General features: G+C 47.8%; 1 protein-coding gene across 3 annotated transcripts in view; it reads left to right on the forward strand.

The window, feature by feature from the left end:
* The window catches only part of ASXL2 (ASXL transcriptional regulator 2), a 197,710-nt gene that overhangs the window by 133,787 nt on the left and 47,885 nt on the right, over nucleotides 1–16,038 (forward strand). Inside the window, exon 1 of one of the 3 annotated variants that reach the window (XM_090031192.1) lies at nucleotides 11,272–11,296. The exons of the other annotated variants lie outside the window; for them this stretch is intronic. Within the exon in view, the coding sequence (XP_089887318.1) occupies nucleotides 11,287–11,296 (10 nt within the window). The 5' untranslated portion in view covers nucleotides 11,272–11,286. Of the gene's footprint in view, nucleotides 1–11,271; nucleotides 11,297–16,038 lie in introns of those variants that run through there. 3 annotated transcript variants of the gene reach the window in all.

Below are 16,038 nucleotides of genomic sequence, written 5' to 3' on the forward strand. Positions count from 1 at the left end.
GCAGGACTCCAGCTGCGGCCTCACCAAGGCCGAGTACAAGGGGAGAATGACGTCCCGGGATTTGCTCGAGAAGCATCTATGGATGCACGCCAGCGTTTTGGTCGCTTTACTGGCCGCAGCATCACATTGCAGGCTCATGTTCATTTTGTGGTCAATGATGACCCCAAGTCTGTTTCTTCCGTAGTGCTAGTCAGTGTAGCACTGCTGAGCCTATAAGGAAAATGTTTTATGTTTTCACCACTGTACAAGGGCTACGTATGGACTTTGCTTTAAGTGGTTACAGCAGTAGGGTGGCACTGGTTGCTAGCTAGTGCAGGGCACTGAATGCCAGTGACTCTTGCGTTCTACTCCTGTGGACTTGCTGTGTGGGCACAGATAAATCCAGTGAAGATTTTGGAGTCTGTGTTCCTCTCTTGGCCGTAATTAATCATGAAATCACTGGTAAAATAAGTGCCTCATCTCCCCATCTGGGAGTGCTTCAGAATGGTGGCATTCCATTGTTCAGGTTTGGTTTGGGTATTTTTAGTACACTTGAAGGTGATTACAGAGTAATGGTTGGTGTGAATTTAAAGTGGAACAGCTGTTCCTGATTAACTCCAGGTGTGGACACTCTTGTAGACTGAGATGAGAGCACGTGGTTCCAGAATGGGAAGCAAAACAGAAACAAGACACTCTTGTTCCAGAATAAGTGTTTGCACACACTGAGTTAATCAGGAGCAACTCTGTATACAGAGAAAACCTTTATCTTTCTGTAACCCTCCTCTGTTATCTCTGTTCTCCTAATCCCGTCATCCGTGGTCAGAAAAAAGTAATAACCAAGAGTCTTAGCAGAAACTGGTATTTTAGTAGCAGCTTTGTCAGGTTTTTCAAGAACAAGACCAGGACTATCGCCAACCAGGAAATACCATTATGCTAGGGAATGCATTGTGTTCCCGTTGTGCTAGGGAACTAGTATTATGTCTGTTCCTGAAAAATGTGTAGTTGCCTGATTTTGTTTCTGTTTAGAAAGGTGCTGCACAGAGTGTTGCTGAGCAGGAGGAGGTACAGTGCTGCAGCCTCACTAGCATGTGAGCAGATTTCCCCAGGGACAGCCCTGAGGGAGAGCAGCAGTGCAGATTAACTTCTTTAGCACCAGGCAGATTTGCACTAACCCTGAGCACCAAACACCTTTGGAAACCATCCTGACTTAGGAAGAGCAGCTTCCCCTGCCCCTTTAGCTAAGTACAGACGGTCAAAAAGCCCACAGCTAAATCGATTCAGTCTTTGCAATTTAGTCTAAACTGCAGAGATTAAGCTGAGAAACAACTAGATAGACATTAACTTTTGATTCAGAAAATGCAGCCACATACCTGCAGTGGCTCAGGCCAGAAGCCAGGGTGTGCTAGAGCACATAGCCAGCATGGGTTGTGTGTTTGCTTCCTCTTCCTGCTACCCCCAAGGTCTCTGGGATTTGCAGTCCAGAATCACAGTGGAGGGACTCTGTGGGGTTGCTCATCACTTCCTCTTCCTGCTTCCAGAAGTCTCTGGGATTTGTAGTCCACAGTTGCAGCCAGCAGTAAGTTTTAAGCAGGGCAGGGCAGCTCTGTACTTTGGGGGAAGGGAAGTTTACATACAGTCAGGTTTATCTTAACCAGTTTCAGCCATTTTTTAAATTGGTTTATGTGCACTAAACTTCTGTTCTGTTACAGGTTTAAACCAGTTTCTGATGACTTAAACTGGTTTATGTGTAACTTATGTGTAACTTGTGTCCCTAGCCTGTGTTTAACTTTAAACTGACTGGCAAACAACGTGCTGCCATCTTCAGCTATGGCCCAGTAGGTGAAAGAATTATCAGTCTAAAGGGAATTTGTTTTTCTTCCCCAGAAGTTCAGCAGTTAATCAGGGTTTATGACAATGCCTTATCAACCATAACAGCATTAGTGCTGCCACAACTGTACTCTGGTCAGCAGGGCATATCATTCTTTTGTGCACATGAAATGCCTGATAATGAAATAATCCTCTCCCAAGCACCTGCATTGTCCTTGATTACTTGTTTTGAGGCACATGCATCATGGCAACAGACTGATCTCTCCTGTTGTGAAGTGGATTAGTGAGCCATATGCCTTCCAGATGCATGCAAGTGGTGGTCTGGGCAGTCAAATAGCAAAATTCTAGCTGATTCCGGTGGGAGGGAGGTGGTGGAAAAGGTCCTCTCAAGTCAGTGTTTCCCTTGTTAAAACAGAATAAATTATCTTGCAGACAGGGTGTTTATAGACGTGCTGGGGGGGAGGGTGCTTTATTTAGTGCAACTGTTGGAGCCATGCTAATAAAAGCACCCGAAGCATCATATGTGTCAGCCTTCCTGCGCTGAAAAATGGCAGCGGGAGCACTTTAACTAAAGCTTGTCAAACCAGTTTTAGTTAAAGCGGCCCTGCCACCATTTTTCAGCCTGGGGGTGCTGACGCACATGATGCTGAAGTTCGCTGGAGTGAGGTAATTACTACGCTTCAGCAGATTTGATTAGTTGTGCTGTAATTACAGTGCATTGAAGCAGCCTCCCTGCATGTGTATAGGAGCCCAGGGAGACTAAAGATAAAGGCAGAACCTGCAGGTTCACTCTATCCTGTTTGCTCAGAGTTGGGCAGGAGCAGAGCGCTGCCAACCAGCTTCCTTGTGCCATGGTGATGTGAATGGTACGGGATCCTGGAGAGGGGTCCAAAGAAATGAAATCTCATCTCAACATGGGTTCATTAGAGGCAGGTCCTGTCAGACCAACCTGGTTGGCTTCTACGACCAGGTCACAAAATCCTTGGACACAGGTGTTGCAGTGTACATAGTTTTTCTGGACTTTAGGAAGGCCTTCGACACTGTCTCTCACCCTGTTCTCATTAAAAAATGAGGCGACTGTGGTGTCGACGCCTACACAGTCAGATGGGTTGCAAATTGGCCGGAGGGCCGCACCCAGAGAGCAGGGGTGGACGGGTCATTTTCAGCCTGGAGGGATGTGGGCAGTGGGGTTCCCCAGGGCTCGGTCCTCGGGCCCACACTGTTCAACACCTTTATCAGTGACTTGGACAAGGGGGTAAAAAGCACCTTGTTCAAATTCGCGGATGACACTAAGATGTGGGGAAAGGTAGGCAGGCTAGAAGGGAGGGACAGGCTACAACTAGATCTGGACAGGTTACAGAGGTGGGCAGATGAGAATAGGATGGGATTCAGTACTGACAAGTGCAAGGTGCTGCACCTGGGGAGGAACAACCGGCACCATACCTACAGGTTGGGGAACTCCCTTCTTGTCAGCGCGGAGGCGGAAAGGGATCTGGGGGTCATCATTGATTCCAAGATGAACATGGGCCGACAGTGTGGGGATGCAGTCAGGAAGGCCAACTGCACCTTGTCCTGCATCCACAGATGCATCTCGAGCAGGTCCAGGGAGGTGATCCTCCCCCTCTATGCAGCACTGGTCAGGCCGCAGCTGGAGTACTGTGTCCAGTTCTGGGCGCCGCACTTCAAGAGGGATGTGGACAACATGGAGAGGGTTCAGAGGAGGGCCACTCACTGTGCAGCAGGGCAGGCTCTACGAGGAGAGGCTATGGGACCTGAACCTGTTCAGCCTCCACAAGAGAAGGCTGACAGGGGATCTGGTGGCCGTCTATAAACTTGCCAGGGGGGACCAGCGGAGAATGGGAGAGTCCCTGTTCCCCCAAGCACTACTGGGAGTAACAAGGAACAACTGCCATAAGCTGACTAGTAGTAGGTTCAGGCTGGACATCAGAAGGAGTTACTTCATAGTCAGGGCGGCCAGGAGCTGGAACCAACTTCCAGGGGAAGTGGTGCTTGCTCCTACCCTGGAGATCTTCAGAAGGAAGCTAGACAATCACCTAGCCCAGGGTCGTTTGACCCCAGCATTCACTCCTGCCCATGGCAGGGGTTTGGACTCGATCTGCTTAGGTCCCTTCTGACCCTACCAACTATGAAATTGTCTTTTGCCCTTCAGGTACCTGTAGGAGTTTCAGGTTCAGTCGCTACTAATCTGCCCAGTCAAATCAGCAACTTAGAGAGAAGAGTAATGTCTCATTTGTTAACTCTTCCCCTCCGGCTTGTGTTTGCCTCTTCCTTTCTCTCCCCCATCAGTAGCATAACAGGAACAGGGAGGATGACCAGGGCGTAAAAATAGGTGTCAGCACAGAGGCAGCTGATTGTGCCCTGCGATTGGCATCATGGCCAGTGCTGTCCTGTGTGGTGAGGCTGCCTCAGGTGCAGAGCTGCCCTGCTGTGCCTCTGCTGCCTGCTGTTTCACACTGGGCACATCTATACGAGAGGCTACGTTGCCATAGCAATGAGCTACAGTGCTGTAGCTCATTGCTACAGCGACATAGCATCACCAGTCATGAACCATGATGGCAGCACTACTGTGCAGTAGCAGCTAAACATAACCATGCAGCAGTGGGACTGCGCAGTAACACTGGTTAAACAAGTATTAAATGCCTGCGCAGTAACAACTGCACAGTCTGCTGCATGTGTGCAGTTGGTGGGAAGGACATTGCAGAAGGACAAACAGTACGTCCTATTTGACTGACCTGAAATTCTTGCTTCTTGGGAGGCATTGAAGTGAATCCAAACCTGCCAGACTTCAGATACTAGGCTTTGCAGCAACATGAATAGATTGAATCGCGTGATCCTGGAGCTCAGCCAGCTGCCCTTGGGTAGGGACCACTTCTCTCCTGCGTGCCATGGCGCAAATAGGCACATGGACATTGTAGTGATGAGCACCTGGTTAATCGCAAGGCAGAGGATACACAGTTGGAGCCCGGTCCTGTTGATGCTGGTGGGGGTTTCCTGTTGGCATATTGGGACTAAGACTCCCCTCAAGAAATTGAAGCTAAAGGAGGCACAGGTCTGATGTGGCGACTACGTGATAGTTTGGACACAAACTCCGTAATGCCAACTTGGATGGGAGTGACTCATGCCTTTCCTTGCAATGCCAGGGAAGCGTGTGCTCCTGGCAGACCCCTTCCAGGGAAGAAGCCTGGCATGCAGGGCTCTGTGTAGTGCTGGAGAGTCCTTGCTTTGCTAGCACATCCTGATGGAGCATTTCTGAGAGAAGGGTCTCGGTGCTGCCCAGCAGATGGAGTAGCTCCCTCGCCTAGCGAGGTTTGTCTTGGTGGCTGATTCTATCATCAGGCAGTGTTCATTCTTCCCAAATACAGAAAAGCTGCAGTGAATTACTGCAGGCTTGGGATTACTTCCATGATGTCGGGTGAGCCTCTGAGGGATGAGGGGAGCACTTTGTGATTTCTGGGGCTGTCCTTTAGAAGAGGCCACTTAACAAGCTCCTTGCAGCTTAAAGCATGGACTCTGCAGGGCCTCATGGACTGCAGGGAGCTGAAAAAAGGCTGAACTGGAGATAGGGGATTGAAAACTGAAACCATGGAGAATCTCTTATGGCAAGAGTGACTCACGCCAGAAGGGAGTCTGGCTTGAGGGGATCTGGCACTCAGCTAAAAATGAGAGTATGGCCCTACACCCTGGGAGGGCTCCTGGCTGTGTGTAGCTATTCATTATCTCATTTGTTTGTGTGAATGTTTTTACATTTTAATTTCATTTAAAGAAAAAGGCATCCTGTTAACTGCACTGCTCCTAGCTGTAGAATAGCCTGCTCCCAAACGAAGGAGAGCTGAATGTGGCTAGGTGTGGGGTAGGATGCTGAAGTCAGCCATCGGGGAGATGAAGTGGGAGGTTGTTTTCTCCCAAGAGTCAACCAGAAACCCATGCCAGTCTAGGAGGTAGGGGATGCCAGGCATTATTCACGTGTCTGCTTTCTGAGAATGAAGATGGAGATTTCCAGCAGTCATTTGCATTGTGACACCAGGATACATTTGTGCAGGGGTAGAGGTTCAGTGATGCCCTGGTTAAACTGCGGTTTGGGTACCCACTGTTTCCATCTGATACGGGATTCTTCTTTCCTCTCTATCCTAACCCACCCCAGAGTGCATTTCAGAGCTGCCAAGGTTCACCCAAGAGCAGGGGTGGGCAAAATGTGTCCCCTGGCCTGAATGTGGCCTGCCAGGCCATTCTACCCATCCCACAGGGCGCCTAAAGAATTTAGAAAATTAGTATTTATCTGCCCTTGGCTAGCTGGCATGCGGCCCTCGATGGCTTGCCAAAACTCAGTAAGCAGCCCTCCACCTGAAAAAATTGCCTACCCCTGCCCAAGAGGCAAGTGGCTGTATTTGGGTTGTGGGTGTGGTGCTTCCTTTGTTGATGAGGATTGAATAGCTTGCGTCACATTTTTGCATTGCTGCCCAGTTCTAAGGGATGATTTCCTACTATATTCTTCTAATGAAGCATTCCTTTCAGAGGAGGACGAATGGTACGGGGCAACAAATTCTCCAGTGCTTTACAAGCGTCCCTCTCGTGCAGCCACCGCATGGAACAAGTGCATGATGGACTCTGACAGCTACCCGGGGAGGCCGTACTGACTGAAATTATACTTGGCAGCACTGTGCTTTCCAGGCCTCTTTCCATGCTGTTAATGTTTTCCACTGTATTGTCCAAAGCTGTAGACTCTTAGCAGTCCGGTGTCAAGGTAACTAGATGTGAGTGCAGCGGTTCCCTTTGGATATAAGGAAATGGGTAATGAGGTTTGGTTCTTTTCTCACAGTTTTAGATTTGTTATGACTGCTGTTGAAGTAGTGGAGATCTTGCTTCTCAAGGGCCCTAGAAATATCCATTAATTTCCAAGTCCATCTCATAGTGTGTTTTCACCTATTGTGATCGCCAGTGGTGAATCAGTATCATGACCCATAACATCGGTCATCTTGATGCTGATTGTAAGACCAAACTCTTGGCAGGTATGAGCAAAGTAACTGATGAGGCTTTGAAGGTCAGCCTCTGAGCTCACAAATCTGAACTTTCCCCACTTCAGTCTTCTCTTTAAAGTGTTTGGGGTTGAACAGTTTTCCATCTGAGTGTTTTACATAGTTGGATTCCTTCAGTGGCAAAAGCCTGTGTCAGAAGGCTCCTTCCATTTTTCTTGGATTTTCCAAGAGTGAGAAGATCATATCTATGGTGGACCTACTAGCTCTGAAACTGCACTGTGACTTGGGAAACACATTCAGCAAGGATCTGAAGTCTTCTGAGTACCACCCAAGCAATGAGCTTTCCAACAGTGCTTAATAGTGAAATGCCCCGATAGTTGTTACAGTTGTTGTGGTCACCTTTTTCTTGTACAGGGTGATTATATTGGCATCTTGCATATCTTGTGGCCCTGTCCCTGGTGTCCAGCAGTGACTAGAAAGCTCATATAGTCGGGGAAGAAACACGATTTTCCCGTACTTGATCACTGACACAGGAATGCAGTCCTTTCCTGGGCCTTTGCCAGTGACCAGATTGTCTTTGGCCTTTTTAGGTCCTCAGCAGTTGGAATACCATCAAGCTCTTCAAGGACAGACAGACTGTCAGCAAAGTTAAGAGCAGTGTCAGCGCCATCACTTTCTGTTGAGTAGAGTTCAAGTTAACGTTCTACCCATCTCTTTATCGGTTGCATTCAGTCTGTTACGACTTCTCCTGGGGCTGTCTTTAATGGGACTGACTTCTTTGCAGTTGGACCTTTGCATCATGCATGCCCCTGATGTGCTAGTGTCAGGTGTGGATTGAATTTCCTCACGCAGTCGCAGCCCATAATCATTGGCTCAGTGTCTTGAGATTTGTTGGACAGCGCTCCTTGCTTTCCTCAGTTCCTTCAGAGTGTGCCATCTGAGGTATTCTTCTTGTGATTTAACACGGTGGGTTGTTTGGCCCTGATAAATGGAATCAATTCATGTGCACGTGCCTTGAACCAATCCTAGTGTCATCTAACCTGTTTGCCAAACAAGGCGGTGCTAAGACATCACCTGAAACAATCTGCAAGGCAGTCTCCAAATTTCATCTGAACCCGCCAGTCCACCTGCCCTCCTCCCATGGCCACGTTTGCCAGTAGAAGGAAAAAAACTGCACGTGTTAAATAAGTCCAGGAGTCTGTTTCCTTGCACTGATAGACAGAGATAAGCCATTCATGCTGCCCCATCTCTTTCTAGCTTTGCCATGAACGATAACGGTTAGGCTGTCGTACCTCAGGAATATTGAAGTGGACTGTATGCTGTATCTCTTTGTGTTGCTGGCTGCCAAGTGTACCTTTCCCAGGTGAACATCAAGATTCACTCCTGCAGAGCACAGGTGACACTCCATCTGGGTTGGACGTGCAATATCAGGGATTTTCAGGACGGTGACGTGAAGCTAGCCTGCTGACTCGTCCAACACTTTCCTTTGGGCTGAAACCACATCTGGGAGAGCAGCAGTGTGATCTCTGTTCAGATGATGCAGCTCAAGCTCATTCCCACGTTCCTGATGGATATCGCTTGCAAATCCCTTCCTCTGAGCTCCATGGTGATGCACTATATTCATCCTGCAGAAACAGTGGTTCTTCAGGATGTTGGATTCAGTGTGGGGCCCTGTGGCCTGTCCTTCTTTTTGGCTCATCAAAGTCCTCAGCTACCACAGGCTTCAGATTGCCAAGAAGCTGAGGAATAGTCGTGTCCCCTCTGCCTTCTGTGCCCTTGTGCAGGGTCCTGAGAATAGTGCATGGCACCAGCGATGTTGTTTCAAAGAGTCCTGCTCTCTTGCACTTGAGACCAATGCACACCTTCAGTGGCATCCACACAGACAGCACCTCCCAAGAACCATGGTTCTTGTTTTATGGACAACAAATTATTTTTAGTCAGAAAAAGCACAAAATGAGGAGTCTAAAATTTTTAGTCTTTTCTTTCTAGTGAAGCTTTCCTTAAACAAGACTGGATTCTAGTTTGCAAGTGGTATAGCCTCCCTCTCATCCCTTACTCTTTGTTTAGCCGCTGCTCCATGTACTTCGTCAGCTCCTATCTTATCAGAGTCCATTTTAGAGTTAAGCCAGACTTTGTGATAAGGGTTTCAGTTTGCTTGGCAAGTGCTGCTTAGGCATCACTAGTAATTCTACCATTAACACAAGGCTTTTCTTCATCACTAACGTTCAGAGGCTCTTTCCATTTTTTGCTCCTGGTTCCACTGACCATTAGGCATTGTAGCTGGCTTCTTACAGCACAGTTCTGCTGTCCCACCTCATCCTGGTAGCTTGCAGGAAGAGGGAGAAGGTAAGTTTACACTGTCTGCAGAGACTCAATAAGAGTGATAGGACAGGGCTTGCTTACTGCAGCCCAGAATCAGAACTCCAGGTCCAGTCCTGACTTCGGGACCAGCTGTCTGAGCTCTGTTGCATGCCGGTGTTCTTGCCCGGGGGGCGGGCACGTGGCCAAGCTATCTTAACTGACATAATCGCAGGTTTGGAAGAAACCTCAAGGGTCAGCTAGTCCAACCCCCCGATATCTCCAGAAGTTCTTGAAGATGGTTGGGGTGAAAGACATTAGCAACATGAGCATAAAATCGCCTTTTGCTCCAGCTTGCGGGGAACCGGCCTGGCCACCCTTGCAAATCTGTGCCATAGTCTGCTTCAGCACCTAACGGAGAGGCCCAGAATACTGGTGGCAGTCGAGACTAGTGGAGAGAACCTGGGTGATTACACAATACCAATACAATGGCAAAAGAAAAGTTTAGAGATGCTGGGAACTGGCAAGAATCAGTGCAGTGAGGGACTGCCGGACCAGCCAGTCTGAGCCTGTTGCACCGTTATCAGCAGGGAGGCAAGATGCTAGTGCCATCGACCTGTGCTCCTCTAGCCTCTAGGCTGCCTGCCTTGGCTTAGTCAGGCCGCTGTTCTTCCTCCTTACTTTTCTCCAGAAGACCCACGTTGCTGTGATGTCTAAGGTATGGGGACTTGTATTCCCATAGTAATGCAGTGTCAGGTTACTGTGGCATAAGCTAGGCTGTGACCCTGTGGCACATCATCAGGAATTGCCCATGTGCATGCTAGCTTCCTCTTTACCAGAAGAGGATTTTTATGCCTGTGATCTAGGAAATGAGCTATATAACACTGTCTAGTTTGAAGGATGTCTAGGGATAATTATTATGAATGTATAATCACTGCCCTGCTGTCACATCCCCATGACTACAGCTGGAGTAAAGCCAGAATTGGGCTATGTCTAATTGGACAAGCCCAGGGCTAGAGAGTCCCATACTTGATAAGCCTTTATGTTAAAGGTGCTGTTTGCCTGAGTATTGAAATGTTCACAGTGCTGGAGTCTGGATGCTCTAGATTTGAGAAATAGAGCTGTCAGCCAGAAGAGCTGTGGCTTTCCTTATTAATCTGAAGGTGTTTACTGGATACATTCGAAGAAGCATGTATTTGCAAGATGTAATTGTGCACACACATGCATTCTTCCAACATCCTGGATATCTGATTCCTATTAAAAGTTACCAGCACTATGATAGTGAGAGCTAGGGAGAGCCGAGTGCATTAAGAGCTGACTTTATTCCCTCTTTCTTCACCCAGGGCAAAGATCAGTTAAATGATATTTTTTTCCCATTTCTATACCTTGTTTTTATAGTGCCCGTCAGTGTGCCCTTGCTTGGACTAGTGAGGAATTGCGATTGTGACCAAGAAAACTTGTATGAATACAGGGCTTTAAGGAAACTTCAGAAGGGAAAGAGGAAGGGGGGTAGAGCTGGGAGGTGAGGTCATAAGAGCATGGAGATGTGAATAAGCGCAGACATGCCTTGAACTTGTTTTGAGCTATTGTTCATCTCCTCAGAGCTGCCAGTGCCAAATATATTGGGGGGGGAATCAGCAAAACAGTTGGCCCTTTCTGTGTCTTAAAAAACCTAATCTGAATCCAGGAATGTATAATCCTAGTATGGTAGTGAAAGTCCCAACTTCACCCAGGGCAAAGTGCAGGAGTGGGAGTTGTGGAAAGCTGTAATTGGACGGTATTTTTGGAAATTAGTTCTTCTTTCATTTTGGTGAGGAACAGTTGCGTGGAGGAGGTCTCTCCAAAATGGTTGATCTCAGTTGTAAGTTTTTTATCTTGTTCTGATATAAAAGCAGCTGGAGTTCTGATATACCATGTACCTGTTAAATAAGTGAAGGCACTGGGTTTATGTGTTGCTCAAAATACATTTTGATGAACTTTCATGTAGGTTTTTTTTTTCCATGTAGTACATCTGGTTTCCATTAGCTGGTTAAAATTGGGTTATTTTAAGCTTGTGACTGTACATACTTTAAGGGGGGAATACTGTATTTTTAGTGCAGCTTGACTGTACTTTCTTTCCAATCGAGTAAAGTGCAGCCTTTTCTTTCTGAAAGCATTGATTTCAAAGCAGAGAGTCCCATGGAAATGAATGCAGCCCCGTGAGTAGGAACTCTGGATTTGCTGTATTGATTTGTTTGGTATTGCACATGCTCTAAGCCATAGCCAAAATCCCAGTAGTTTCTGTTTGTGACCTCCAAGGGGCAGGGGTGAATACTCGTCCCCGTGGTCTTGTGGCTTACATTGGGATCTGCTGTAGGTGCAATTGGATAGGTAGAGTGGCTCGGCAGCTAGGTCGGGTTGTACCTTATCTGACTCGCACTGCATTTGGGCACTCTGCTACATTTTAAAACTGAAGTTAGCATGGTGTCATGACTGAGGATTGTGGAGAAGGCGGCTTGTTTCGTGCCAGAGGAGAGCAGCTGGAGCAGAGATTACTCAAGCCATTCCTATGGGCAGAATGAATCGTCAGCGGTGTTGTATCCGCTCGGTGGCAGCAGTTTCTCCTTGCGGAGGGCACTGGTAGCCAAATCAGTTTTTCCATTGCCTTTGGAATTTGCTGAAGTGGTTTTCCAGCTAAGAGTCTCTCTGTCTTTGGTGGGACTTTTACTTTAATATTCTGAATTTCAGTTTAGAAGTGTTATTTCATTGCTTTGAATATTGGGTTTCCAGAGATGCGCCCAGTTTCTCTGTCTCTGGTCAGCAGGAAGGTGTGAAACTGTGATGGTCTCTGGCGAGGGTGTAGAAGCTGGGCTGGGTACCCGTGCGGAGAAGAGAGCCGAAAAGCCAGAAGCAGCAGTGTCGGATATTCAGTAGGTGTCTGTTTCCTCTAGTCGTGGCACGCAGCCGATCGCCAACCTCCGGGGACTCGCACCTTAAGCGCTGGGGTTTTAGGTTTGTAAAAAGCCACGGTCCTTGACTACTTGTTGTGAAAGGCTCCATGTCCATTTATTTGATTTGTCCTAGATGTGGCTGCATGTCACCGTTCAGCCCAGTGATCGTTCAGGGCATTGTTTATTGTGATCCTGAAGTTAGTAATGGTATTTAGACATAGGTATTTAGCATACATGGTTTTGGCATATTGTTTCAGCCCTCTGAGGGCCATGTCATCACCAGTGTGAAGAGCTTGAAGGCCACCAGGTAGCATAGTAAATGAGCACTGTACTGTGCACGTTTAGATCAAGCTGCTGTATAAATGGAAGATTGCTTTGATGCTTTGTCAGTAATTTGCACTGTGGTTCTAGATTTTAGCCCTGTCCTGCTTCTCAGCACAGTCCTCCATGCTGCTGTGAGCGGTACAGCAGTGGTGTCAAACTGTGCCGCAGGTTTCTGATATGGAGAGCTCTTCACCAAGCTCTCCCGTGGCCCTGTTCCCAGGGCTCAGCTCTGCCTTCCAAGGTGAAAGGCTAATGTGTGGACCTCAGTCCCACGTGTGTTTATAAACAGCCTTTCTCAACCCCAGGTTGTCTGGTTGTCTTAGGGAAATGCTTGCTATCGCCCTCGTTCATAAATTGAACTGTGGCATGAAAAGAAGTCTGGTTTTGTAAAGAGGGCAGCGGCATGGGAATTAAAAGATGTGGGCTGAATTCTTCACTCTGCCATGGAGATCCAGTATGGCCTTGGATAAGTCAGGCAGCATGTTTATGTCTCACTTTCTTCTCTGAAAATAGGGCTAGAAATATATCATTCCCTCCTGTCTGTCTTGTCAGTTTATGGTTGAAGCTTTTCAGGGCAAGGGTTGCCTCTGTGTTTCTGCAGTATCTAGCCTCGTGTGACTGGGGTCTCAGCGAGAGCGCTGGTCCTAGGTACTGCTGTCATATCGGGACCGACTAGGAGTAGCGCACGGACAACAGAATGGTTCAGAAGCTGGCGAGCGCACGTACGTCCTTAGTGTGGATGCGTGTGAGCAGGACTTGCTTGTCTCAAAGAGCCCGCTGTTGGATTTCCTGAGCGCTAGGGTATTCAGCGCAACTCGGGATCAGACCCCACGTGAGAGAAGCGCACACAGCCCTAGCCAGCAGCTCACGAGAGAGGGCAAGGATGTTAGTTAAAGGCTAAGGCTTGCTTCTAGGGATTTGTATTGATCTGAAGAAAGAGACTGGGGGGTAGATTGCCTGTCACGTGACTTCTCGAGACTTAGAGCAGTGGTTCGCAACCTCTTGAGACTCCCAGCACCGCCTGTAACTTTTCTGAACTTTGCGGCGTTGAAAGAAAGCTCAGATTTAAATCTTCAGCTATTGAACACGTCCAACACACGGCTCTCTTGCTCAGTGAATCCTAATGAGTATTTCTGACCAAAACAGAAATGTGTGTCTGAGAACTGATCCATAGCACTGTCATATAAGAAGCTGAAAGTTCAAGCACAGCGGTCAAAGTTCAGATCGACCGAATCACTCAGGCTCTGGCTAAAATTGCTTTTGAATGGAAAAAATAACCCCATATACATTTAAGGAATGTTATTATTAGTTGCAAACGAGAGTAACATCAAAACAGATCTTCATTATGAATACAGCTACTACAAGTTCTATTAAATCAGTTAGTGAGTATGCAGTGAGTGTCATTGTTAAACTAAGGTCAAAATGGTATTAAAGAAGTTGCCACAATATTAGTGTCGAAACATCAGCAGAGTCAAATGATCGAACACAACACAGCATGTAATCATTTCCTAATCCCAAAACAGGAAGTTGAAGGAGGCAGCTCATCAATTCAGTTTAGGTGCAGACCACAGAGGCAGAGCCTTTCTCCCCAGCAGCGACCCAGCCTTTAGTGGAATGAGCCAGCAGGTCTCTCTGCAGCAAGGCTGGGGTGAGTGACTCCAGGACTGGGGTGTAGGTTGTAGCCATGTTGGTCTAAGAACCTTGTCTGTCCAGGACTGGGGCTTTTTCCAAGGACTGATGACCTCTCAGAGCTCTTAATGCTGAATAATGCTTATTGACATCTCCATGCTCTTACGAGGATTGCTGGCTCATCGTGGGGATATTTCTTTGCTACCCTGCTCTGCAGCAGCTCCTTTCAGAGCTGTGGGCAAACCAGGTCGTGCAGTGCATCCTGGATGCAGACGGTACGGTCCAGTTGCGTCCCAACAGTTAGTCCAGGCATTCCTCTTTCCTGAGGGTGAGGGAGATGTCCTTGGCAGGCAAAGTGTGCCTCAAAAGGAGAGGTGTGGGTGACGTGTGAAGGAGATTGCATCAATCCACCTTGGGAGAAGCTGCTTCTGTTGCATGGTATAATGGTGGCATCTGGAGTGTGCCTGATACATTCTCTAAAAAGAATTGCTTGTTCATCTAACCACTGACTTGCCTCCTTCCACGCCTCTAGTTCCTGGCATGCATCTAAGTGTATCTTGTGACAGCTCTCAAGCCCGTTCCTTTACAAACAGGAAGAATTGGAGAGCTGGGTGATTAACTGGTGAAAGTGTGCAAGCTTTAAAGGAACTCGCCATCTGGGTCAAGTTTCCCCAGACGTTGTGTGGGTAAAAGTTTTGCGTTGTTGTGATTGAAACAAAGCCTGGAGTATAAAGGTCAAGGATTACAGTACTCCTCACAGCAGGAAGCTGCTTAACTCTTCAACCTTAGTTCCATTTCAGATACAGAAATTAAACTTTAGGTGGGCTCATTCTTTCATGGTAATAATTAGAGATGACCGCAGGGGTACCCTGCTCCCAGTATCAATCAGCTTCTTGCTGCAGGGGACAAGGGAAACAGCGGGGCCATTTTAGTGTCAAAAATGAACCTGTGAGGTCTGACAAAGTGTGACCGACTCTGCCCGTGGTCCAGTTCGTGTCACCCACCTCTGTCCTGCAGCAAACTGCTGAACTTGCACCTGACAACCTCTTGTCACTGCCTCCAGCCCAACCAGGAGCAGGAAGTTCGGGAACCAACTCTCACAAGAGTTTCAGGCCAGGTTTGCAAGCATGTTAGGTTTGGATGCATCTTGATTTAGGCATCTATAATGCATCTTCATTAATGCATCTGTGTATTTAGGCACTTTTCCAACACAGTGGTCTCAAATGTCCAAGATTAGCCGGCCATGACGTGGAAGTCGTATTTCTGCTATCAGCCATTCTTGGCTCGGCTGGAGCTCCTGTCAGTCCCTGTTTAGCGTGTGAGGTGATTCCTGGGGAGCCTCTGGACTCTTTTCTGCCTGATACAGGCCCACAATCTTCCTCGTACATAACCTGCCAAGGAAGATCCTTTGCTTGCGTAGACATGGCACAAACCAGACGGTGGGTGTTTTACAGTCAGATGGCAGCCCCACCTGGGGACTCGGGAATCGCAGCCATTGCTCTCTGAGGCTGTCCCCGGAGCACGGGTTTGTTTTTGCAGCACTGGCCCCCAAGCGCGCTGGAATCTCGTTGGGTTGGGAGGTGCAATCTCGCTGCTAAATATATTCACATTTCAGTTGTAGAGCGCCTAATGGTAATGCTCACGTGACTGTTGCAGGTTCTGTGCGGGAGGGAGAAGTGCATGTCTGGGCGCGGGGTAACTGTTCAGAGCTGCTCCACTTATCCTCACAGGAAGGTGCCGTTCGGTATATGAGCCAACAGATGAGTTCACACAACTGTGACCTTGCCAGCTTTTTTAAGCTCTTGGGTTTGCTCTTCAGATCTCGTTGTGGTTACAGGTGTTGCTTAGGCCCAGCAGCCTCTGTGGCACAGAAAACGTCAGTATTAAAATAAAGCAAGAAGTACCTCATTAGAGGGTGAGGAGTTCACTTCCCAGGTGTAAATTAGTATGTGTGGCTTTTGCTGGCTTAGGAATGAGGAGACGTGTGTGTGGCAGTTGGTGTGTAATTGTGAATGTGTCCGTAAGATGAGGAGGAATGAAATAAGGCAAAGCACCAG

Source organism: Crocodylus siamensis, chromosome 1 (assembly GCF_052110815.1).
Source record: "Crocodylus siamensis isolate JL-2025a chromosome 1, ASM5211081v1, whole genome shotgun sequence".
Taxonomy (NCBI): Eukaryota; Metazoa; Chordata; order Crocodylia; family Crocodylidae; genus Crocodylus; species Crocodylus siamensis.